We start from the raw sequence: 27,135 nt of genomic DNA, 5'->3' as shown, positions 1-27,135 counted from the left end.
ATACTGTTGATAAAAAGAAGCTAAGGAGCAATACCTGACCCAAGATTGAGACAGAGCAGCCAACCCACAATCTCTCTAGAGCAGAATGACTGTGCAGTGTGTTATACTGCATTTGGCCTTAGGCCTTCTGAATACTGTATGATCTATTTTTTGTCATTCTCAAGTACACCCTTATAACAGCAGATGTTTTACCCTATTACTGCTGCCATGCAATGTTTTCTCAAGTCTGTTGAGGATTTTCTTTTTCTAGCGAACATCAATGGAAATCTCTTCAAAAATCTTGGCACTTCAGTGCTGCTGTCAGACCCACCATGCAGTAATTGCTGAATGACCAGGTTCCTTCTCAATACCATGTTAAAAAGGAGAGAAATCTACGGCTTCTGCCAGGGTTGTAACGATGGAGCCTGAAGAACAGTGTGGTCAGGGCCTGAGATCCTCAGTGACTGCACTGAACACTGGACACAGAAATTAACTCAGTCCTAAGCTTGATGAAAAATGCAACTAAACATAAAAAAGGGAACACCAAATAATTTCTTGTGGGCACTCAGCAATGCAGAATCTCCTACCATTTAGTATCTTCCTCATACCTATGGCTGTTTTTAAGCAAAACCATCTCAATTACCATTTACATTTTATGCATTGATGATGTCACATTACTACTGTCTGCCTTAAAAAAACAGCAGTCTAAGTGTCCAAAACAGATGAGGCATGCATGTTCAAGGATCCTGACTGATCCAAAGCCAAATATTCCAGTAAATGGCTATAATGAAAATCCATTAAGAGGATGAATCAGTTGCAGCTTGTTTTCCCTTGCTTTTTACTGTTGTGTTTTTCATCATTAAGAAAACAGCTCTGTTCCTCGTAACTTTGTTAGCATTTATCAGAAAGCTATCTGTTACAGCAGATTAAGAGTTCCTGGGAAAAAAAAACAAATACACATAAGACCAAAACAAGCAACTAGATTTGTAAATTTCCTTATCTAACTCCTGGTCACCATAGCACACGGCAGATGGCCAGATTTGTTCCAGTCTTATTTGATTACTACTCATGTTTGTCTTTTCTGCAAAAGAGCACAAGATGCTATGCTGAGTTAGCTGGGAAGGACCTTCTAAAAGCTAACTGATCTTTTTACTCAGCTACACAGTGCCCTATCCATTGCTGTAAGTAATAAAGAAATCAGGTCTTGTACTGAGTTGAAAGTCAGTTCAACTAAGTACTTGAACTAGGCAGTCTGAATGTTATCCATTAAAAATGGAAATCTCATAGTAGCAAGTATGGTAAAAATATCAACAAGGAAAGTAACTCGAGTCAGGGATGGAAAGTTGTTTGCAGTTAACTACCAAGACAGGAATTTCCCATTTAATCCACATGCTTGCAAAAAATTTCATTAGAATGTCAGGCAAAACAATTTATTTCTTCCTGTTTTCTATTTGTTTCTATTACTGTGAGCTTATTATTTATACAACTTCACAAATCTCTCCCTGATTTTCTGCCTAATGGAATACATGCAGAGCCCCAGTTTGATGCCTCAGGTAGCTTTTGCCAATGTCAGAGCAGGAGTAGACCTAAAGGAAACACAGAAGTGTTTCAGCTGCCAAGACGCATTGCAGCTAATTATAACAATCACCAGGAGCTTCAGGGGAAATCCTTTGATTCATCCTCTAAACCACAAAAGCTGCTTGGCAGAGATGTGTCACACTACTGAGCGGGAAAGCCAAGGCAGCACCTAAGATTCTGCTGGCCAGCAAACACTCCGAGACAAGGAGGCACTCCCACCTTTCCACTTATTAAAGCAACAAGGAATTCTCAAGTTTTCCCATACAATAGCTGCTAAGCAGTGCTAGCCTACACAGGAAGGGTACCCACTGACTGAAAACATCTTCACAAGCAGACCACAAAGTGCTTTCAGATTATCTGTATCCACTGTAGTTTTTTGATTATTTAAAGCTGTTGCAAGCAATGCAGGAAAACACAGACAACAAGTCACCCACCAATTACAGCTTCAAGGAAAGCAAATGACTGAGAATTTGTTCAAAGTCATACCAAACTCCCCATTCACTCCCATTTTTTCCTCAACTACTTCATTTCTGAATTATATGCTCAGGTCATAACAGCATCAGAGTACAGGTCATATATACCTAGTTTTTTCTGCACTTTTTCAGTAACAGAAAAAGCACAAAATTAGTCAGCTTAGATTATCCAGTAGTGGCAAACTCAATGTGAATTTTCTGCTATGTAATGAATGCCAAGTCAGAAACAAGCAGCAGGTGAAATCCACATGCTACTTCCATACCTAGGAATGTAAATCAACTGGAGTCACTCACAATAATTTATAAACATACAGTAAACCTAAACTTGGCAGGCTGCCTGGAAGGAGCACAAGTGTGATACGTAACTGAGGTTAGTGCACAAGTCTGAAGAGTTCTTGACTCTGCAAGTAAATGTAAGTAAGCACATACACTGTTCAGGCTCCCATTCATCAGTTCATTTAAATTCCTTTTCAAATTAGACCCCTGCAGCACTTTATGTAGGCCATCTCATGATTTTGCATTTGATCTCAAGGGCTGCTTATTCTCTCATCTGATTCCCATTAATCAAAATGACAGTCTCTAGCTAAATAATTTTACATGGGTCATCTAGCTGGTCGGTTTTATCTGTGAGGTGTTCAGCATTGCCATGAATTTTCCTCTACAGGAAAAACTTAACCAACACAACTGAGGCAAACTTCAGGCAAGTTCATCCAGTTGTTCATCAAAACATGGAGCAGCAGAAACCTGAGACTGAATATACACTTTTGCATTAAGGGAGCAGAAGCAACATTTGGCAGGTTGGAGTGAAGGAAAATTGTAAGAGCATCTGCCAACCAGATGCAGTATTGAGCCCAGGGCCTCAGCTCACACTCTCACTTGCAGAATAAAGGCAGTCATTAAGAACTTGAGATACTGGGAGAGCTGAAGGTAACGAAAAGATTTCTCATCTGCCCTTTCTCGGAGTTTCACTAGCAAAAAGCAAAGCAGCCAAAACACACTGTGCAATTTCCCTAAATACATTTTTGTTTCTATGTGTTTATTCCTTTGTTTTTTCTCCCCTTCTTTGTGTAACCCAAGTGGAGTTTTTGTGTTTGTGAGACCTTGACGTGAGTTGATCCTGGTGTGCAGCCAAAGCCTGCCCAGCCAAATGAGGGACTGAATTGGAAGGGCCAAAGAGAGAAATTGTGGGTTGAGACAAAGACAATTTTACCTTTAATAGTTAAAGCAGCAGTTGCACACACAAGAAAAAAAAAAAACAAAAAAAACAGTGAGCAATTCACTCACTAATTACCGTACTCAGGCAGATATATTTATCTATTTCCAGAAAAGCAAAGCTTCATCACACGTAACAGTTGCTTGGGATGACAAACAGCAGCCACAAAAATCTGTTCCTCTTTCTCCTGTTTTCCCCAGCTTTTAATACTGAGTACAGCACAGGGAATATCCTTCTGGTCAGCTGGGGCAGCCATCCTCGCTGTAGCTTGGTGCAGTGTCCTGTGTACCCCTGAGCACACTAACTAGCATGAGAAACAGAGCCAGTAGCACTGTTCACCAGTAGCTAAAACATCCCTCTGTTATGAATACTGTTTTGGTCTAAAATGTAGCACCGCACAAGATACTTAGAAGAAAATGAATTCCACTGCAGCCAAAACCAGCACAGGTCTGCCAGAGATTTTTCAGAGATAAACACTAAACAACACAGCTCTAAACAAAGTTGCAGACCCAGGACAGACAAATCACATGCCCTGCTTGCAACTTTTTTGCAAGATTAGTTAGCCCAGCCTCTTGTCACAATGCTTTTAATGGTCCTAGTCACCAAATCATTTTGTTGTAGGCACTAGTACCCCTGAAAAATATTTTGCTTTGTAGGTATAAATTTAGAGCTAGTGGAACTACTTCTATACTTGTAAAATAGGTAACAAAAAAGTACATTCTGTGACTGAAAAAAGGGCCATGCATATAAGTTTCTATACTTTGCTCTGGTAGTCAGTCTAATGAAGATGCAATCTCAACCTCAAAATTCACTCATGGCATAAAGGCAAATCATATCATACAGGACATCTCAAAGAGGCATTTTTATAAGTAAGTCTGCTAAGCTTGGCACACCATGTGGAAAGATGCAAATAAAGGATTCTGGAGCATTTCAGGGCTAAGTTACTGCCATTTAACAGTTCTATAGGAAAGATGCAGCAATACACACATCTAATACACCTCTCTAATATTCATAGACCTGGCACATTTGAAAACCCTTCTTTATCTTCTCTATAGCCTACAGATGAGAAGCTGCCTTATCAATACCTTGCCCTCCACATGGAAAGGAAGCTTTAAACCAGTACAGCTAGCAACTGGGTTTTCCAGATGAAGTTATTTACCACAAGCAAATAAACTGTCCTTAGGGGCCACACCTAAATGAATGGATATGAATCTGCAAGCAAGTTTTTAGGTGGGGCAAGAGATTTTTCCATTTCAGTACCTTGTTTGAGCCAGTTATTTTGGTGTGGGTTGGCATACCATCAGGCTCTTGGAAGTTGTTGTCCCTTCTGCACCTCAGTTGTGGCACTCAGAAATCTGCTAGGTAGCTCCTGCAGGTGGATGAGAAATGATCAGGAGTTGCCTTTGCATATATATATATATACATTTAATAAGACTACGGCATTTTCAATCTATTTTCTGCTTGCTTTAAGTACGTGGTATACGCATGTAAAATGTTATCCTCGATCAAATGTTGAGAAGGAACCCTTACCAGGGCCCCTGTACCCCTGAAGGCCAGTACGTGGGTATTCAGCGCAGCACTACCCTCAGACACGGCAGCATGCAGCCACAGCCCCTGCTCCGGGCACCCACACGCACACACACACACGCACGCACAGGCCCTGCCCGCGGCAGGCACTGTGTCTTCTTCAAGCCCTGTGTGCCTGGTTCTAGCCATGATTGCTCTTATCTGGCTCTCGCCTGAGGGGTTCACTGCAGATAAGACTGCAGTTGAGGTCCAGCACCGGTTATTTCTCCATTTCTATTAATTAAAACATGCGAGGCAGGGAGGAGGGGGTAACAGATACAAAACAAAACAAAACCAAACCAAAACCCTACCCAGCGCCGGCAATCTCTCTGACCGCGGCTTCGAGACGGGCGGTCCCCAGGCAGCTGCAGAGCGCACCTCCAGGCCTCGAGCGACGGTACGAGGGGGGCAGCCATGACCCGCACAGCCTGGCCGGCGGCTGCCGCCATCTGCCGGTGGCGCTGAGGGGCGCTGGGCCGGGCCGGGCCGGGCTGCGCGCCCGCGGAAGGGCCGCAGCTCTTGGCCTCTCTCTGCGAATATCCCGGATTGGTTCAGAAAATGCTGGGTCAGAAGAGTGTCAGGTCGGGATGAAACGACAGCCATTTTGTCAGGCACTTTCAAGCAGTTACCTGGACTGGCCTGGGGCTAAATCTTGGAGATCACCGTTGCCTCCATTCTGGAGCTGTGATTAAAGACTGTCTGACTGCTCTATGACAGCACCAGCCTATGGCAGTGGTTGGATCGCTCACCTTGGAAGCAGTCACAGAATTCAAATTCTTCCTCTGCCCAAGGTCAGGTTCAAATCCATAATGATTTGAACACACAGGATCTTTGAAAGCTCTACAGCAATACAGGAACTTCGGAAGCTTTATTATGGCATTATGGCAATTCAGGGAGGAAAGCTTTGTGTCTCTCTTGAAGAACACAAATGGAAACAACTGTGAGTCACGTTTCTGCTCTCATTACTGCTTTACTGTTTTATCCAGAAGTGTAAATGCTGCTTATAATGGAAAGAATAACAATTCATCTGAATATTTAATGGATGGAGAATATGGCAGCTAGCATACAATTTGTGTGGGAGACTGACTTGTCAGTGTGTATAAGACATCCTCTGAAAATGCAAATGGATAAAGCCCATAGGGAGATTAGGCCAAAACCCAATTGATTTCTGGATCCCAGTCAGGCTCTGACATTGTTGAAGCATATCTCATGCCAGTGCTTAGACATTGCCAAATCTGAACCCATCTATCTTTTGCAGCATTTAAATACCCCAGTTCCCTCCACCCCATAGCTCCAGCACTGAAATAATAATATTTTCAATGAAGTATATTTTGTCTTTAAACAAAGGAAGGGGAGCTGTAGAAGGCAGAGAAGTTCCACAGCAAAAGTTGTCTTAGAGAAGAGCGGGATATATCCCAAACACTTGAGAAAGTCCAATCCAGTTAAAAAGAGCAGAAGGACTTGAGAAAAAAACGGACATAAACACAGGAATGATCCAAGGATGATAAAAAAAACTTTTCTTCATTTGTTACTATAGCATAGAACATAATATAGAATATGACAAGTAGCAGGACATAGCCAAACTGGCTCAGGGAGATAGATATGCTAAACTGCTAATTGCTATCCATGATTTGGAAACGAAGCATGTAATAGCAGAGAGAAAAATAAGACTAGAAATGAGAACAATATTTCTTACTTGGAGAATCAAAGCTGTGCCCAAACCTGAACATTTTTAAGAGCTTCATGAATCAGTGAGAGGGATTCTATTTGAGATTGGATGTAAGTGACCCTCCATATTGTTGGCAGTTATAAGGTTATTTTTATTCATGGAGGAGAGACTCAACAAAGTCCTTGAGAGACCCAGTCTTCTTCAAAATCAAAAAATACTCTTAGAACAGAATAGAATTTCAGCCGGATTAAATAATAATGCAGACAAGGCCAAGCTTTGCTTCTAGGTCTTCAGATGTTAAGGTATCTATGGGTGAAGTTCCCATTCTTAGCTGTAACTATCTATATCTGTAACAAGTGTTGGGCAAATTTTGGACCACATTCTTATTTCCTGTATGTGGTGCTAGAAGTCCTCAAAATAAGAGAGAGCATTTTCTTGACTTCATACTGAAAAACGGGTACGGATAGCAGTCCTCCATGTTCTGTTCCTTGTTCAGTGAGGAAAACATAATGCCAGGCCAGGAGCTCTGGTGATGCCAGGGAACTGGCAATGCCTCGACATGCAGTGATGGGAAGGATACCTCTTCTGTAGCAAGTGCTTCCCTCTGCTGGAGCAATGCCATAAAACACATTTTATGCTTGGAAACTCCTCACGTTTCACTAGTGCTTGGGTGTGTTAAGTATAGTCCTCTTAGTTTCTTTGTCAGTGCAGCAGAACATAGTACTTGCTCTTTTTCTCTTGGAATTACTAGAAAATGAAGGCTCTATCTTGGAAGGATGAGCTTCAGACAAGTGCCTTTGAAGATAAAGCTGGTATTGACCAGGCTCCCTGCAACAATTTGACTGGTAGTACTTTGAATTAGTGCCTCTAGATTCGTGGATTTTTAAAAGTTATGAATGTGATAGGTGGACTGGAAGTGTGAACTTGGTAGCAATCCTGCAGAGATAATGATACCAGGAATTCAGATTTTGCCTTTAGATTACCTTCTTTTTTCTTCTTCTTTTTTATGTTTAAATAAAAGCAATATCTTTTTCTGAGAAATCCAAATAATCAAGAGATCTGTCGAGACTTCTCAATTGCTTTTCTCTTTGAAGATAAATAGCATGCTTTTATGTTCATATGCACACTCTTTCACTATGAGTTTCAGCCTATCAGATACACTGACAGTCTCTGAAGAACAACCAAAGTGAAGGAGTCCTGCTTTCATTGTTTGTAGTCAATACATTCTGCAGTGTAGAGTGACTGTGGAGAAGAACTGTAGGTAAGAAGACAAAAGTACTATATTCCATACAATTACCCATCTTCAAAGAAATAAAGGCTTTGCTGATACATAAAGAAGAACAAACTGTGGTGCTGTAGTTATGCCATATTTGCTGCAACCTGTCTGAATTAGTTTCCTACAACTATGAACTATGTTGATGGTTTTCTAATTTACTTTGTCCCTCTGAGTGCTATTTTGTACTGCCTTTTGAGAAGAACTTAGGGTTTTTGACAAATTGAATATTATTCTCTATTTCATGTAGATCATCCAGCTCCAGTCAATGATTCAGTTTTCTATAACCCTTTTAAAATTTCATTACATTTTTAAAATACAAAATTTTTTTCAATTTGTTGGAGCTTATTCTTTTGCAGAAACACATTGCTCTAGAAATCACAAGTGGCTTCCCATAAACACACAGTACCCTTCCAGAAGTATCAGAGACTAGAGGTGCAGTAGAGGCTGTAGAAAAATGTGAGGCTGGAGTATGGCACTGCTATCCAATGACATGTCATGTGTTACAGCAATTAGCAGACAAAGTGGAAGAGGTACTTCCTCTTCAACTTATTTAAAACCTTTGCCAAGCTTGTGACTTTGGGCAGGGAATGGGGGAACCAGGGAGACTTCTCTTGCTCAACAACATGGCAGTGGCAGCACAATCTGAAGGAAATAATTTGCTGTGCTCAGCTATGACAGAGCAATGTTTCTGTTTTCCCTGCCACAGGGGAGCCATCGATGCCTCTCATGCAATATAAGCCCACAGAAGAGAGCTCCAGCTCCAAATTTCAAACCCCCAGACACTCTGGCTCTAGGGACAGGGAAATTGAAGCCTGAAGCCTGAATAGGTACTTTTTCTCTCTCATAGCCCTAGACTGAACACCATAGAGGGAGTCTCTGGAGAAGTGGGACTTGTTTCTTCCATTTTTCTGCATCTTTGTGACAGTTACTACCCAACAATTTCCATTTACACATATGCCACTTACATCCATTTCACTTTGGAGGCTATGTTTTTCTCCACAGTAGGTTGGATCTTTGGATACAGTCTGTGACAAGAACAGCATGCACACTGTCATAGACATCTGGGTAGGTACTTCTGCAGATTCCTTAACACAGTTCCTACTATGAGGAATGATAGATAGCCAGGTTTAAAGAAAAAGCAAAATGAAACATTGCAGAGGCACAGATAACCGCCGCACCAGGATTTTCAGGGCCAGGCATGTGAGTTCAGGCAGACCAGAACCAGTGCAGCTCCCTTCTCATGGTGCTACACCCATGCAAACCAATCCAAACAATCCCACGATGACACACAGAGCAACCTCACGTGTCCACACCTAAGGCAATCTGTGATTGAGATAATCTTCCCAGGAAAAATGAAGACTTATTGTACACTAATCTTGAAAGCAGACCAACCCAGGAGTGTCACAACCCTTTTTACAGAGGAGGCACCTGAACTTCAGTGCCCTGCAGAGGGCTTTGGGAACAGTATTGCCCAGTTTTGAGACTGCCTGGTGGAGTCCTCTGTTACTGAGGAAGAATACAAACTTGCAGATAGCTCAGAGTGGATGCCAACAAAGGAGAGAGGACCCATGCAGCAAACTAGGACCTGCTAACACAGGAAATGCTAAGTAGAGCAGTGAATCTTAAGATGTCTATTGACAAGGTATTCAAGCGTTTGTATTCATTTGCTGGCCTTGTTAAATTGTCCATAGCTTGAAATTTACAGTTTTGTCATTTTTGCTTACCTAATAAGTACTAACCTCTGTATTCTACACACTGTAGCTGCTCTTCCTTTGTTATGTTACCACAGAAAGATCAGGAACATTTGCTATCTGTACTATATATGTTCAGCTCATTGCTATAGAACACCAGACAGTGCAATCCCGTGCAGCAGCTTGGCTGACCATTTCACAGCAAACAACCTATCATAGGCTCAGAGAATTTTTGTGTAGAGAATAAGAGCAGCTGCCCTATAGCAGAACTCTGCACTCTCTGCACCTTCTTTATCTCACTTCTACACCTGTGAGTTTTCTTCACTATTTCATTTTCTTCTCTTCACATACAAGTCATTATAAATTGTTGAGGAATATTGCATGATGTATTTACTAATAAGAAGTAACTCACATAATGCAAACCCACTTTAGGTGAGGCAATGTTATCTCTGTGCCCTGACAAGTTTATGAACTGTGAGTAATTATGAACTTGATGTAGTTTTATCTTTCAGTGGCATATATAGCTGCAGAGGGTCACTCAATATTATATTTTGATTGCAAATTCTTTGGGCAGAGACTATCTCTTGTATAGGCAGAGCCTACCACAATGGAGACTTGATTTCGTCTGCGTCTTCCAGATACTTCTGGGATGCAAATGTAAAGTACTATCAATTCACGTGGCAGATTTTTTCCTAACATGCATTCATGCTCACCCCACAGACACCATACTCACAGTGTACACAGACATAGGATAGAGAGTGAGGTGGGACAGAGAGATGGTTAAGAAAAGTTTTAATAAGAAGATAAAAAAAGACAGGACAGACAGCAATGACTGGGCTTAGGGCTTCGCCAGACAAGTGCAATGGCTCTGTTTGGTATTTGATATTCTTGACCAGAAATCTTATAAAGGGGCAGATACTCTCCTTCTGCATGCTCGTAGATGTAGAAGCATATATAAATTCAGTAGGCACACAGGTGAGGAGTTGAACCAGCTGAAATCCATGGCTCCAGGAAAGGGGCTAGAAAAAGAGCTCCATGGGAGCAAAGACTAACTTAGCTGCTAAAACAACCTGCAATCCTTCCTGTCCCACATCAAGGCAGCATTTGTTGGCTCTAGTCTTGCTCCAGCACTTGGAAAATCACCATTATGACTGCTGCACAATGCACAATGTGACATTGTGATTGCTTCAGCTTTTTCCAAGGAACAGGACACTACTGGCGAGCTCTGAGACAACTGATGCAGCTGTAGAATACAGTGTTTTGCTCCTGAGACAAGAGTTAGGTACAACACATGACTGCCTCCATCCCCTTTTTTGTAGCCCTGTTGGCTAAAAGTAGCTCATGAATGCCTGCATCTCACCCACTCAGCAAATATACCTGCCTTTGTGCCCTCAGGTGGAGCTGGAAACCTTAATGTAGGGGTGAAAATCTCTGCAGGTTGAAGAACAATGAAAATCCATGTTTTGCCATGAGCAGCCATACGTCTTTGTACCACTACCTGTTTTGTGCCTTGGGAAAGTTCAGCACTGCACATCTATAGCCGTGTAGCTTGTGATGCTTTAACTGATCTACCAGCTATGTGAATCAAGTTGTCATTGAATCCTGTCATTTCAAATCAGATCAGGTGTTAGGCTTTGAATTAGAATGCTAAATATAAAAAATGTTTTACCCAAAACTTAATGGTTTATAGGGATCTTTCTTTATTTCTAACTATGCTGAGTCACTATTTTGACAAACCAGAGGAAAAAAAAATAAATTAACTGCAAGTAAGAACAGTTGTTAAAACACAGTAAAGTCACAGAAGAGAGTGAGTATAAAACACTGAAGGAGAGCTCATCTAACCTCTGAAGCTGTGGTGATATCTTGAGGAAACCTCTACAAGTTTTCTTCCAAGTAAAGACTTCTAATTAACACATGAACAACTAAAATGTGCCAAACCAAAGGTCCATCTTCCCTGGCATACCATCCTCAGCAAAAACAGGTGCCTAGGATGAGAACAAGAGGCTATGAGTACATCCTTTGAATACTCTTCCAGCCTCAACATATTTCCATCTCAAAGGTCTTTCTGATCTATGTATGGATTTATTGATTTATTAACTCTCTCAGGACTTCTCTCTCATATACTTGGGTCACAAGTGCTACTAGTCTACTGCCTCGTGTGAGAAGAGCATTTTTATTTGTTTTGATCTCGGAGTTGCAGCACAGTCCTCACATTGGCTAATTGAACCTGAAAAAAGCCGCAAAGAAACTGATATTTAAGCCTCAGGGCAATGAGACCCAGAAAAAAAACTTGCAGCTAAATGTGGACACAGCCAGTCTGCAGTCGATGGGACTAAGTAGTCATATAACAATATATATAACTGAGTTATATATATAACGAAAAATATAACTGAGTAGTTATGGGCACAACCATTCTGCGCCACTTGCTGTGTAGATGTGGCCAGGAGGACCAACAAGGCAAGACAGGCACAAGAGATGACAATGTGAAATGCAGTGGAATTGTAAATAATAGAGGAAAGAGACTTTCAGCTACAGATTAACCATTTCAGATCTTTAACTAACAGTCATTTAATTTGAGATGTTCCCACTTAATGCTAATTAATTCAAAATAGCGTCAGTATTAATGCTCTGCCTTTATTTCCATGTCCCATTTTGCACTTCTAATGTACCAAACTACTCAATTAAGACCACATCAGTCAATGGCCAATCACGCACCTCTAGACTTTCTCATCATGATTTAGACATAAAAGAAGAAGACCTCAAAGTCAGTCCATGTGATGCATATATATTTATTATAGTAGTTTTAGTCTCTTGCTGTTTCAGATGCTTGTTGACAGCTACATGAAGTCACTCATCTCCCAAAGAATTGTTAGAATAACTCAAATAAGTACTTTTCCCACAGGAAACTGCTCCACAACTTTAGAACTGTAACAAGAAAAGGTCCCTAAGCAGTATCTCAGTAAAGCCTGTGACAGGTATACCAAATCATACTTCCCTCACAGCAGCTTTTTTACACTCCTCTCTGCTGCACAGCGGGGAACTCTGCAGCTTTATGTGCATCTTTCCTAACCAGAAGAGATGCTTACAGCTCATAAGGGACCTATTTTCTTGAACCAACTTCTTTCCAATCAGTTTCATTGGTACTGCGGGACCATGACTATGTAGCATAATAGAACAGGCTCTTTACTTTTTTTGAAGCACATTGACCTCACCAAATCTACACAATTAAATCATAGTACAAATCAATGGATGAAAACTCCAGTAGTCGTGCCTCCTTTTGCAAAAAGAAGTAACAGCACAATTTCAGGAGTGTAATTCTGTTTGCAGTTGAAGAGAGCCCCTCAATGACCTGGCTGTTTTCCAAATCTTTATTTATTTAAATAGGCATACTGGTCCCAGAGCACAACAGCTCCTGTCTCAACAGCCATAAGTAACACACTCCCTTGAGAAGCTCATCTAATCTTTACTTCACATTATATTAACAGAGCAAAAGTACACCCAAATTCTTACAAGTCATTAAGAAACAAGCTAGCAGAAAAAAAAAGATGAATAAAATAGCCTGAAATCTGTAGGCAAAAAAAACCCACAACACTTAACACTTTTGGTTTCCTTTTTTTTCTGGCAATATGATAATGTGAATGTCATCTTATAGAATGACATTCTGTGTTATTGAAAATATATCACAGATATTTACTGGAGCTGCTAGCTCACATCATGTCCATATATTGCTGCTTCCAGCACATGTGGCAGCAGGAACACTGGGGCTGGACATGGGGGCAGGTTTGCTTCTGAAAGAAAGAGAGCAGCAACCTTATATGGTTGTGAGGTTTAAAATTTCAGCTGCATATACAAAGGTGTAGGTAGAAAGAGGCAGCAGATGTATTTATTTCAAGCCTCCCAGGTTCCAGTGTGCCCTGAATGGGGTCTGCCCTAGTCATTTGTAGGCTCTGGTGCCAGTGGTTCCAACCCAGGTAGCTCCTGTGGACATGCTTCATGGGCTCCCCACCTTTACATTTGGATCAGGTAGTGTCATTGCATTTGAAGTAATCAAAATGGTCTACTTCCATGTCTCTAGTACTCAAAAGTTTATTCAGTTTTGATTGCAAACTGTAGAGCAACTACACTGTGCATCTTTAGAAAAGTCACTCTAGTTTTTGGCTTTCTTCCTTTCCTGATATTTTATAATACTCTTAAGTTATTACACAAACTTATTATTTTAGTCAAAATTAGAGCAGTTTTTTGCATGAATCTGCAAAATTGATCTTGTGTGTCTCTACTGGCAGCCACCCATAGTCAGATTTCATGTGCCCTAATGCTGGAAATGCACTTACCCAAATTAGATATCCCATCACTGCAGAGTGCACTGAGAAGAGGCATATCAGTGCTGCCTGAGCCCTGGGAATCAGCTGCTTGTTCTTTATCTTGCAGGAGATTGAATTTATGGCATTTTTTATTCTAAGGCTCAACTGTAAAGATGCCAGATTTGTGTGTCAAGTCAGTTCAAGAATAATGCTAAATCTCTGATGTTTTCAAATAGGTTTTAAAGCTTGCTGTAGAAAAGCCTCTTTACAGAGCTAATTCTTTATCACAGTTCTTACCTTTACATCTTCGTTTTCCCATACACTTCAGAGGCAATGAAAATAAAGCAGCCACCAACCTAATCCATTCCATACACTGAATTATTTTGCAAGCTCAGCCAGTGCTGTACAGCCTGCAGGAGCTTGCTTCTTCAATAAATCTTTTTTATTAAAAAAGAAAGCTAAGGAACTATTAGATTTGCATTTTTCCTTTCAGAAATACAGAGGAAGCTGTGATAGAAATAAAATAAAATAAAATAAAATAAAATAAAATAAAATAAAATAAAATAAAATAAAATAAAATAAAATAGAGGAACAATTTCTGCACTAGTAATAGCCTGCCTGGTCAGCACAGACAACATTTGTACTATTTCTCTCTCCCACCATGATGCCACCAACTGCCTATGCTGAGATTCTCATGTAGGACATTGGCCACAGTGAGCACGGGGGTCTAAGGAGGCTGTGGTCATAGAATCATGGATTAATATGCCATAGAATAATCACAGAATAATCTGCCAATTTGGGACACACAAGGATCATTGAGTCCAACCCCTGGCTCCACACAGCACCACCCCAAATCCAAAACCTGTGTCTGACAGCCCTGTCCAGATGCTCCTAGAACTCCGGCAGCTTGGGGCTGTGCCCACTACACTGGGGAGCCTGTTCCATGCCCACTGTCCTCTGGTAAAGAACCTTTTCCAAAAACTGTCCTGCCCCTTCCCTGACAAAGCTCCATGCTGTTCCCTCAGGTCCTGTGGCTGTCACCAGAGAGCAAAGCTCATTGCTGCCCTTCCTCTCTCTGTGAGGAATAGGCCTCCCCTCAGCCTCCTCTGCTCTGGGCTGAACAAACCAAGCAGCTTTGGCTGCTCCTCACATGCCTTGCCTTCCAGATCCTTCATCATCTTTATAGCACTCCTTTGGACGCTCTCTAATAGTTTTATGTCCTCTTTGTATTGTGGCTCCCCAAACCACACATGATGCTCAAGGTGAAGCACAAAGTAAAGCTGGTCTTCCTGAGATACTTCGGGAATAGGCCCCAGCAGGCAATGGCCCTTCCACAGCACCATGGAGCTCCGTGCTCTGGCAGAACGTGCATTTGCCATTGGTGACAATGCCACAGCAATGTGAATAAATAGACCTAGGGTGAAGGTACTTCAATGGCATTGTTTTGCTGGGTCTTGTGGGCTTCAGCTTCTCAAGCACAGAACTCTGTTTGTCAAACTACAGAGGTCATCACAAAACTCACTTCTGACATGCTTCTTGGTGAAACACAGCAGAATGCTTTCACTGAGTTTTGTGTCCTCTTGAATGAAGGGTTGGTCAAGGGACAATATAAATATACCCTTAAATGTTTTGATACAAACAAAAGGATTACTTAATCAGGGCAGGAACCTGTGATGACCAACAGGGAAGGTGTTGCAGTGACTGCTCTACATCGCCACTAGGAGGAATCTGCATTCGCAGTGCAAGGCTTCAGAGTTGGCTCATTTACTTGCCAGGGTGTTGCAAAGCCCAAATTGCGCCAGCAGGAGCCCCATGGACGAAGTTTCCAGTTTCAACCTATCCATGAACTCTGGGGATGCAGCAAACCTCCATAGTTCTGAAGGCCTTCTTCACTGTGCTTGTTCATCATGTGTATTAATCAATGATAATCACAGAACAGCATGTTCACTTAGTGCAGGAGAGGGGGATCTGATGACTTTTGTCTGCTGGCTGCAGCTTTCATGTCCCTGACCAGCCACTGGGATACAGGCAAAGTTTTCTCAATCAAGAATATAATTTGCAACAGTTTTGAGTAAAGGCACTGAAGTCGGTGAAAGTGTGGAAAGCCTAAAGCTTGGGTAACTATTAGCAGAACTCCTCCTGTGAAATGTTCTGTAGGAAAGTCAATTCTGACTGTTGTCTTCCATGTTTTAAAGCAAGACATGATTAACCATAGGGAATGAATTTCGTGTGATACAGATACATAAAACAAAGACTACTCTTCGGAGCTAGTTATTCCTTAGTATCTCTACTGAACTGCAGCTTTAAATGCAGCTCATTTGATGAAAGACTTTAAAAATATACTTTATCACTGTTAGATAGATCTTCCAAATGAAAAAATAATCAGCACAGTTTTTATTTGATGACAGAGCTGAATGCAGCATGACTAGCCCCACTTTGTTCAAGTCACTACAATATTGAAGTAATTGAGAGGAGTTCAGCACCCAGAAGGCAAACCAGATGTTACGCATCATTCTTTTCATGCGTGGCTGTTACTAATGAAAAAATAATTTGAAGAAAACAACAGTTGAGCAATTTCGTTAGCCCAAATCTGCCCGTAGGAATCATTGAAATGTGATGCTGACTTAGCAGTAATGCTTTTTTGGAGAGGAGCTCTTTACAGAGATCTGCACCTTAATTTTCCTCTGTCAGTTGTGTTGTGTGTACATCAGCCTTCTATTATCCAACAACTGTTCAGATCCAGTGGCCTGTCAGCCACTATGTTGAGGAAATGCAATTTTTTGTTTCTGTAAAATTGTGATAAGGACATACTTAGCTGAATTTCCAATGCATGTCATGAAATACATTGTTGGACTTTTGCTGTGACAGTGACACTCACTCACCCAAGGAGGTTCACTGACACACCTCTTCAGGGCCTAGGTGGGCTTGTGATGTGGCCATCAGAAGGGAAAATCCATGTTCTACCTTTTAAGCAAGCATATACTGTTTGGAATTGGATGAACCATAATGCTTCATCTTCAGGCTTGAAGAGACACTTTGAGGGCTGGAAATCCATATAAGAGAATTAAGGCAATTCAAAATACAAGGAGTTATTGATAATATGCACAGCAGCCTCCAAGTGTTTTTATTTATTGATGATATTCAGTATTTCCAGCAGCCTGCAAAGCTTCATAGCCAGTTACAGCTCATCTTTCGTTCTTGATGCACCATGTCAAGTAAAAGCAATCCGTGATCGTGGCAGCTATAGCTCTTTTTCAGAGAAATCCTGACTTCAGTTAAAGAATTGTTGACATTTGTCTTGGTTTGTCAGGAACAAAATCAATAGCATCTAATCAAACAGCGGTGTAATTTTGAGAGCAGAATGGAACTGCTTTAATTCAAAAAAAGACAAATTTATCAACAAAATTAACACGTCTAGTGCAAGATTTCTTATATCTGTCTAGTCAGAGAAAATCACAAGATCTCAAGTAGCTCCTCTTGCCTCCAATCGCCTCCAGATCATTCAGGCTTCCTCTCTTTTTCTTGTGTCACTCTTCCAGAGCCCCAAATTCAAGAGCACTCACTGCAAATTCGTGACAATATTTGGCCCTGGATTTCTGATGCTATCACTATTTCTTTCCTTGTAGAAAGTGCCAAACTGAAATTTGCTGGAAGGGCTGGCTTCCAGCTCCCTATGGATGTGTATGTTGGAGACAGGTGCAAACAGAAACATTCTGCTTTTCTACATAAGTAGCTGTGGCTTTGTAACATTTTTCCTATCTGCCACAGTCCCTCCTACCTCCCCTGGCAGTGGTTCCATGCTGCTATTCAAACGCAACATCTAGCATTAATGTGTTTGGCATGAATTCATTCCTCATCTCTCCCTGCAATAAACCCAAGCAACAAACATATAGCAACAACAGCAAATCAGCAATAATGATGGCAACCCCTTTGCAGGTTTATAGCTTTATTACTCAGAATGCTCTTACTGGGAAATGATCTCCTGCTGGTTTTACACGCAGAATAAGTACCTGCACCAGCTTCCACTCAGGGAGATCAGGTACTGCCATGCTGGCAGTGAGGGCCCTCCCACCTCCATGTGTTGTATCCATTGCCCAGTTCTGCAGGAAGCTGGTTGGCAGCCACGACTGAGCTATGCCAGGAGCTTGTGGCACCCCTGTTCAGCCTTGGAGCTGTGCACAAAGCCTGCAAGAAGCAAGCTGGGCTTACAAGAACCTGCTGGTCCATCTGCCTCTATGCCTTTCTAGAAAAAAAAAGGGGCGGGGGGGAAAGAAGGAATAATACGGCAGAAGCCTCTGTTGCAAATCTTAATTCAGAGGCCAGAGCAGAAGGCTTACACCTTTCCGTGCACAAAACGCTTTGCCTGCAGCAAACAAACATAATGAAATCAGGGCAGGCACTAGCAATAAGCAAGTGCTGGACACACACAGGAGCATGAGCGTTGTTTAACAAACTGAAGCATATTTTTTCAATACTGGCTGGTTGCTGATCATTTTCCTTCTAGCAGTGATGGTAAACTCAGGATCAGTTTGTCAGTAATGCAGATTTTTAAATTATTAATATAAATTTCAACTGTCACTGCCTTCAAATACCCTGGCCTCTCTTTCTTTCTTTTTTTTTTTTTTTGGAAGTGTTTTAGGTAAGATAGCTGTCTGGCTTTCCTTCTCCTGTTGCATGTCTGTTTGTCATGTGTGCATACGTGCAGCAATAGCAGTGCCAGAGCAGGTGTTACTCGGGGATGTATCCACACTGAAATTAATGTTTATTCTCAAAGCAGTTATTGTGCATCAGCTTGACTTCATTGTCCTGAACCCAGGACAGCTCCTTTCTCCAACCTGTCATGAAGACACTTCTATGTGGATCTCTCAGGCGAATCCTGTAACGGTCACCAGCCACATCATAGAGCACAATTCGCGACGCAGAGGGGACAATGATAAATTTGCATTTACATAAAAAGTAATTGTTCAGTCAGCCCGTAGGCTGGCAGGTGACATAACTAGTAAAACAAATACTATTAATAATGAGCGTCATCTTGTTTAATTGCTTTCCTTCTAAAGTCAGAGCAGTTGCACTACTGACACTAAGCCATTTTAAATATGTGGTCAAAGAAACCACTGCTGAGGACAAGATACGTAAAACTACAGAGACAGCTCAGACACTTCAGAGTTCTTGTGCTCTTTGTCTGTCCTTGGTCCCTTTGTCAATGACAGTATTAATAGTGTGCTGTCACGTGCTGAGGAAGCTTGGATCGTATAAAGGCAAAAGAATAATTATAAATGAAGTAAAAATGAGGACCCCAGAGTAGCAACAATAAGAAAACCAGAACTTTTGGAAAGCAGTGCATTTTATTCCCACATCTCATTCTGTAGTCTTCCACTGATGCTATAAAAATGCCTCTGCATGAGGCAGTACTTTTATTTTTGTGCAACAATCTCTTTATTGAGGAAAAAAAAAAAAAGTTAATTGCATTTGCCAAATTCCCATTTTAATTTAGGGAATTTAGATGTATAAATAGCATACAACATTATCACACTTTTCCTATACATGCAAACATACAACATGGTAACAGCAGCTTTTTTAACAGTTGAAACTGTTCAAATTTCCACAAGTTTCTAACGATACTTCCACAACAGTAAAAGGCAAAACACTGAACTCCTCCAGGAAAAAGTCCTGCGGTACAAATCCCGGCGGAGAGCTTTCTATAGCATGTGCCAAGGAAGCACAGTGTGCTTCAGTGGGACTGGCAGTCAGGTGGCAAAAAGATCCTCATTTCTGTGGTTAAACTGCACTGAGCAGTAAGAGCAGGTCAGAAATGCAGGTTTCTCTTCAGCCATCTGTACGGATTGCTACTTAGATGGTACTGTAAAGAGTTCAGTAACACCGCAACTCTACATTGCAGGCACAGCCTTATATATTTGAAAAATAACAAAAAAAACATTGGCTCATAAACAACAAGTAGTGCTTTTATTGAAAGATGCCTAATGGAGCTTGAGCAGAAAGTAAACATATTTCAGCACAGGTGGTATTTCTCCACTCTGAAGCAGCAGCTATACGCAACTGTGATGTACACATCTCCGTGCCCCATCCCCACAGTGCAGCAGCTACAGGCTGACTGCCTTCGTTAACAGTGCCTTTCCAAATCCATGGGTGATACCAGGTCATCCAACTTCTGCACCCGTTTTGAAAAAATACTACTGTGCCCAACAATTTCTATCTGTATTTGAATTGACAAGAATCTACTTTTTCCCTGGAGACTAATTTTGTACGTATGCTCTGCTGGGGAAATTGCTCACTGCTGATTTCAGTGCTGAATTCACCATTAGGTGAAAGCTGTCTGTTTGACTGAAGAAGGCATTAGGGTAGGCACTGTTTAACTGGAGATGTGGGTATAGCTGGTTCAGTGGCTTAATAAATAATAATAAATAATAATAAATAAAAAAACAACAACCACCACAACCAAAACAATGACAAAAGCTTGATCCATTCTTTTTTTCCAGGAAATGATAGCCACTTGTTTCTGTCCACTGTGGTCCAGACAGCTGGGGCCCTCTTGGGATGATGAAGACTTGGGGTCAGACCTCTTCTCTGTATGGCCCTGAGCATAGGCATGACCCAAAGTCTGTTGCTTCCCAAAAGGCTTCCCCAGGCTAAGAAATACTCAGACACTTGTTTCCTCTGTTTTACCTGCTACAGGTATTTGGTACAAATTATGAGCATATTGCTTAGAAGACACACTGGAGATCATGCTTCCTGCTTCCCACATGAGCCCTTGAGCACCTGAGGCTGAGCACCAGCTTTACCCCTCACAGCACAAGGAAGCACTGAGAACAAAGGGGCACAGTTTCCCCCAAAGACCCCGGTGTTCCAGTGCCAAGCATGCTGTGCAGACCTGGCCCCTGAGTGTGATCTGCCAGAGCTCCCTGCCTGCATCCACAAGACACTGCAGCCACACCATGCCATAGCCCAGCAGTCAGGTCATGACAGCACTGCCCTGCCAAAGAAGCTCAGGGAGCCCTAGTGTGGGCATGGGCAGAGATGATCCCCACATCTCTGCTGTAGCCTGCACCCAGATTCAGACACAGGCTGAGATCCGCCCGACTCTACAGTATGAGAGAGCCCAAGGCACACTTTCTCCCTGTATCTTTTATAATAGCCCTCCCAAGTCAAATCAATAAAACCCAATGATTCCAAACTTGTATTTTGGTCAAGCTAATCTTCCCAATGCTTTACGTAGTCGAAGCTCACAGGCAAACATCCTTCTTCTGCTGACTAAAGCTCCTCAAAAGTTCAGATCCGGTTCTGCTCTCCTGCACGTGCAAGATTGAAGCATTTCCACTGAAAACACAGACCACATAACATGAAGCTGGACCATGGCCCAGCCTGGCTGCAGAATCAGGGAGAATTTCAATTCTTCAGCTAGGTGGGTGATCATACACTGATACAATTCAACTGGCACAGCCTCTAGCTCTGTTGCAATCATAGTGACACAGAAGAGCACATACAAGTACAGTTAATAGGAATTTACGAATTGCAGAAATACACTTGTACAGAGTACATAGAATTGGATGGATAAAGAATTACATCAACAGAGCCTCAAGCTACAGGCTATTGCCGGCACTGCTTTCAACCTAGAAGCACTGATACCCCTCACAGTCATCCCCATGGCTTGCTGTTACCCAACTCTGTCTGTATCCACAGCAAAGGACTTGGTACCTTAGCTGTGGCAGGTCTAAATGGATGTACTGAAAGCAGTTAAATGCAAGCAGAAAGCATGAGCAAACCCTGACCTTTTGCTTTTTGACAATGAGGTAAAGTTATCCTAAATGACTTGGATTTGTCAGCATCGATGTGGAAATGTATGCTCTGCCTCTCCCTCTGTACATAGAACTCAGCTGTCTGTCTTCAAGCAACATGTTCTGTAAAGTTTTCACACCTACTTTTCAAGGGCTCGGTAGCTCTTCATTTTCTATCAAATAATCCTTTTTTATATATTTAGCACCCCTCACCAACCTCCATACTCCGAGATAGACATCCTTCAGCGAGCTCCTGCTCCCATCTTGTGTGCTGGTGGCTTTTCCCTGAGCCGACAGCTCCCCAGCAGATTTCTTGGTGCTGTCCTTCTCGTCCTCTCCACCCTGGCTGTCCCCTTCAGCTGATCCTTCCACTGCTGCTTCCCTAGCCCCCTTCTCTGGGGAAATCGCCTCCATTGCAAACAGTGCTTGGTCCCCAGCCTGCCTTTTCCCCCCCTCTTCTCTACCTTCTTTCTCCAGGTCTTCGTAAGTGCTCTGCTGCCTGGTCTCGATGTACTTGGCCACGCAGTAAATGACTGACCCCAAGGTGTTGACCACCACACCAGCTATGAACAACTTGGTGGGCTCCACATCATTGAATGCCACCATGCCCACCGTGATGGTTGCTATGCTTTTCACCACCCCTACAAAGCTGGTGGTCACAGCTGAGTTAATATAGGTGCAGTGAAGGGTGGTAAAGTTCATGGCGCAGCTGATCAGGACACAGGCGATGAAGATGCATACCATAGCAGGGTCCTTCCAGCCTGGGAACGACCAGACATTGATGGAGTCCATGCTGGCAAAGGAGCAGATGATGAGAAAAGGGGTGGCTGAAACAGCAATGGCATACTGAGCTGTCAGGGGTCCGTATTCACTGTCAACGCTGGTCTTCTGAATGAGCACCAGGTATGCGGCATGGATGAGCACAGCCAGCACGCCGGTCACGTAGCCCATGGCATCTCCGGTCAGGTCACCAGCACCTGTTGGGTGGATTTTGCAGATGAGATGGAAAGAGCATCATTTTGGAGGAGGAGGATATTTAGAAAAGATATGTCAGTGCATAGCTCCTCAGGTTTGTCATGCTTGTCACAAAGCTTGATGTCCTTACCTCCTGATAGACTTTTCTGCCAAATTACTGAATGTTTTCACTTCCCTGTACACCCCCCGGTCCGAATAAACTCACTCACCTTCTCCCTTTGGCAAAAACACTGTGAAATTTGCAGCTGAAACAGCTCAGACACAGTGGCTCTGGGTACCCTCTGCCAGCATAGGTGCTGGGGAGCTCGGTCTGCCTGGCTTCCAACCGTGAATCTTCTTTCCACCACCCTGCCACCCTGGCGAGCCCGCGGGGGTCCCACAGCCACAGTGCCCTGTTCGGGCTGCTCCGCAGATGAAGTTGCCTGCCCCAAACCCAGTGACACCAATCACGACGACAGGGCCCCTGTCGGGTTCCAGCCGATTCCTAAAATTGCACCTACCCTTGTAAGACTGCGCTTACTCCTCCTGGGCTGCAGCTGGCACCACGGGATCGCAATTGCCCCCAGGGTATTAAATCTCCCGCCGTAAGGCTGCACGCACCCCTCCACGGTCGCACCACCCTCCACAGAGCTGCATCCAGAGCAGCACTCACGCTCGCCCCGTTGCCCCATTCTGCCGTGCCGGGGCGAAGAGTCTCCGAGAGCGGAGGCGGCGCTGCCGTCGGGGCGCCCCGCGGCGCGGCTGCCCGCTCGTCGCTCTGCATCCCTGTCCCGCTCCGCTCCGCTCCCCCCCGAACCGTCCCGTCCCGGCGGGGCGGGCACTCACCGGCCAGCGCGGCGCCGCATGTGGTGATGAGGACGGCCACCACGACGCCGGGCGAAGGCATGCCGTCGCGCAGCACCAGGACGCCGGTGACGAGGGTGACGAGGGGCAGGCAGCGCTTGAAGACGACATACATAGGGAGGCTGAGGCCGCGCAGCGACCAGAGCGTGAGGGTGGACTGCAGTGTGGCCAGAGCGGCCACGGCGGCGAAGGGGCGAGCCAGGCGGAGCCCGAAGGGGGGCAGCGCCGCCAGCCCCCGCCGCCGCAGCGCCTCCAGCCCCAGCGCCGCCGCCGCGCTGCTGAGGCACTGCAGTAGCGTCAAGAAGGCGAAGTGGTAGCGGGCTAGCAAGAACTTGAGCAGGATGTTCAGCGAGCCCGAGCACAGCCCGTGTGCCACCGCTACCGCGACGCCCCGCGCCCGGCCCCGCCACCGGACCATCCTCCCGAGCCCGGGGCCAGCGGCACTGCCGCCCGCCCGGGCACCCGCGGCGGCGGCGTGGGGACGGGCGGAGGCGGGGGGCGGGCGGAGGCAGGACGCGCCGACGGGCCCCCCCCCCTTGCAGCCCCCCGCTGTCCCCTCCCCGCCGCCTCCCCCGCCGCACGCTCCTGCGGAGCGGCGCGGGGAGTCCCCGGCCCGGGAGGGGAAGGGCGCATCGCCCGGGGGCGCGGCCGGCAGCCTGCAGCCGGGGCTGGCCTCGCCCAGACACCAGAACCGGTCACCAGAACCTGCAGCGGCACGAAGCGATGCGCTGAGCCTGGTTAAGTTTGCGTAAGCTCATCCCGAATTGGCAGGTGAAGGGTTTCCAGGAGTCTGAATCTTCGCCTTGAATCGACGGGAAGACTGGCAGCGTTCTGCCGGCCTCCTCCAGCGACGGGGAACATAGGGCAAAACTGCGCTGCTGCATATCTTGTGCCTTCTATACACCGTGCACAGCAGGTTGCTTTCATGAGCAGTAAGGCTGCTCGTCACTGATCTGTACGGGATCAGCAAAGCTTTTAAACAAATAAGCCTCCCTCCTCTCTCAAGGGGAATTATGTTAGGAAGAACCAGCTTGGGTGAGAATGGCAGAATTGCCACTGCATGCCTGTCCTTGGAAGATGCCCTACAAAGAGTAGGACGGGTCTCAACAGAACAGGTGTGGAAGGTACCCAGTCCAGCACAAGCACAGCGCAACTTTCAGCTGTATCAGAAAGACACCACTGTTTTATGCCAAGAAGAATGTTACATTTCATTCCTAGCTCAGTGCCAGCCAGGGGTAGGATGGAGCAGGCCCCAGTAGCTCCTCCCAAACAAAATGGCTCAGCCACTACTTCCTTCTGGCCACTCCCCCCAGAGGCCTTCACCAGCTTTGGCCACCGCACTGCAGCATGAAGCGTGAATGCCCAGCAAAGTGGCCTGAAACATTACAGCATATAACATTTGAAACTCTTCATTAAAAGTCACAGGAGGCCAAGCCTGGCGTTAAAACCCACTGAAGAACAGTGCCAACACGTTTCATGCTGGTCTCCCTTTGGACTTATCCCAAGGCTCACAGGGAGCACAATTTAAAGAAACACATGGATTGCTGACTGCATTTGCAAATGGGAAGAAAACAATTTCCTTCTAACTAAATGTAGATGGGAAAAAAATGTTTTCTGGAAATACTGAAGTAATTAGAACTCATGTACCTCAGCATGACTTCTGGAAGAGCCATTTTGTCCCCTCTCTAGTGAAAGCATCACTGCAGAGGAAGACCTCTCACGTCACAGGGATCCATCTGCAAGTTCAGACTGGGGACTACAAGCTTCCCTGAGAAAGAGGCAAACACATGTATTGGAAAGGTAAGAACTTGGGAACTCAAATGTGTGTGTCCCGAGTTTCACATCAAACCTCTCAGGGCTTACTGGCATTGCAGGGACAGTTCCTCTTACAACATCTCTCAAGTTTCCCCTACATCTAGCCTTGTCTACACATAGCATTCTCCAACACCATTACAAAGTGGGGTGGCTGTAGGGGGAGTGCTGCCACTTGCCCAACCTTGCTATTCTCACTGTGCATTTAGGTCAGGCCCCCTATGTGTCTCCCACTGCCTCCTCACCTGTCTGTGCTCAGAAGAGATGCTCTCCTGCATTGGGAAGGAGCTGAATAAAGCAACACAGAGACCATGTTCTGCAAAACCTTTATACTAGTCTTGAGTGCAATTGACAGTGCAGTAAGAAAAGGTCTTTTCACAGGGTGGGTCCTGTCACTTGTGAGAAAGATTCTGGTCACATCAGATTGTACTGCAGTACAGGTACATCTCTCATGTTGGCCTTTCCTGTGTGTAGAAACAATGTCATGTGCTCACGCAAGAGGTGATTCTGCTACAGATTTTTCTCTTAGCAGGGCACAGATCATAACTCTGTGATTCCTTACAGTAATGAGATGATTGTGCTTTTTAGCTCAATTTCTTTGATGCAATTTATCCTCAACTTTGCATTTTGTTTGGGTACATGTTTGAGAAAAAAACATGGACCAAACTCCTAAAGAAGACATCATTTTTTTAAATGGCTTCCACAATGAAAATGGTAATTATCTACATTAAAAGTCTTTAATGGAGAGCTTGTGTTAATCAGGGTCTAACACAACAGTTAGATGTATAAGGGAAGTGTTGTGCAGAGTTGTAGCCACTCACTATCAAATGACTCAGTTGAAACTGAACACTACTACTGAAAGGGTTAGTATGGCCATGCTGGTGCAAATAAAATTTGAGGCCAGTGCTGAACTTGATAGAAGGGATCGCTTTATCACTGGTGATTCCCTCAAGGGTTGGTACTGGGGCTGGTCATGCTTGACATCTTCTTCAATGACCTGATATCAAGCTGGGAGGAGTAGTTAACACACCAGAAATCTGTGCTTCTATTTAGTGGGACTTGGATAGGTTGGATAGTTGGGCAGAGGGAACCTGATGACGTTCAACAAGGACAAGTGCGAAGTCCTATACCAGGGGAGGAATAACCACATGCATCAGTACAGGTTAGGGGATGACCTGCTAGAAGGGAATTCTGCAGAGAAGAATCTGGGTGTTCTGGTGGACAACACCCACCAGGTCTTGTGCGACCTGGTGTAGGCAACCCGCTTTGGCAGGGGGGTTGGACTTGTGATCTCTGGAGGTCCCTTCCAACCCCTACAATTCTGTGGGAGTCCTGGGGAGGGATGCACAGTGGCAGCATTAGTGGCTGTAACAGGTTGGCCATGAGCCACCAGTGTGCCCTTGTGGCCAAGAAGGGCAGTGGTAGCCTGGTGTGCATTAAGAAGTGTGGTCAGTAGGTCAAGGGATCCTCCACCTCTCCTCTGACCTGATGAGGCCACATCTGGAGTACTGAGTCCAGTTCTAGGCTCCCCAGTTCAAAATAGGGAACTTCTAGATAGGGCTGTAAGGATACTTGAAGCATCTTCCTTATGAGGTGACTGGTGACAGGTGACAGGACGAGGGGAAATGGTATCAAGTTGTGCCAGGAGAGCTTTAGTTTGGATATCAGGACATGTTGGACTAGATGATCTCCAAAGGTTCCTTCCAACTCCCACAGTTTTGTTATTCAATGAAAATAACTTTTCTTGATCAAAATGTAGACCTGATGAGACACACCACTAGGTAAAGTTGCATGATGTATTGCCTCACAAAGCACAGGAAAAATGCAACTATCGCTTGGTATTCCCAAAAGATATGAACCATGATCATGATACTCATTACTGATAAGTCTCAGTACCTTTCACTGCATTTACTTTTTTGATAACATTTCTTAATTGTGGAAGTGAATACAAAAGTTTAGCCAAGGA

The 27,135-nt window shown here is 44.1% G+C and overlaps 1 protein-coding gene and 1 long non-coding RNA gene across 6 annotated transcripts in view; both read right to left on the bottom strand.

Moving 5' to 3' along the window:
* Nucleotides 1-5,218, bottom strand: part of LOC128076837 (uncharacterized) — a 32,574-nt gene extending 27,356 nt beyond the window's left edge. For all 5 annotated transcript variants that reach the window (XR_008204676.1, XR_008204679.1, XR_008204677.1 and 2 more), the window contains exons 1-2: nucleotides 5,121-5,218; nucleotides 4,504-4,612 (exon numbers count right to left, since the gene is read on the bottom strand). This is a non-coding gene — a long non-coding RNA (uncharacterized LOC128076837). The remainder of the gene's footprint in view (nucleotides 1-4,503; nucleotides 4,613-5,120) is intronic.
* Nucleotides 5,219-19,094: 13,876 nt separating this feature from the next.
* SLC35D3 (solute carrier family 35 member D3) lies at nucleotides 19,095-23,775 on the bottom strand. The gene is made up of 2 exons (XM_052674864.1): nucleotides 23,340-23,775; nucleotides 19,095-22,516 (listed from the first exon to the last, which is right to left on the bottom strand). The coding sequence occupies exons 1-2, from the start codon at nucleotides 23,773-23,775 to the stop codon at nucleotides 21,687-21,689; spliced, it is 1,266 nt and encodes a 421-aa protein (XP_052530824.1). The 3' UTR covers nucleotides 19,095-21,686.
* Nucleotides 23,776-27,135: the final 3,360 nt, after the last annotated feature.

This window comes from Tympanuchus pallidicinctus, unplaced genomic scaffold (assembly GCF_026119805.1).
Source record: "Tympanuchus pallidicinctus isolate F22 unplaced genomic scaffold, pur_lepc_1.0 scaffold1, whole genome shotgun sequence".
In the NCBI taxonomy this organism is placed as follows: domain Eukaryota; kingdom Metazoa; phylum Chordata; class Aves; order Galliformes; family Phasianidae; genus Tympanuchus; species Tympanuchus pallidicinctus.
Note: the sequence above shows the minus strand (reverse complement) of the source record. Positions and strands in the feature narration are given on the sequence as shown.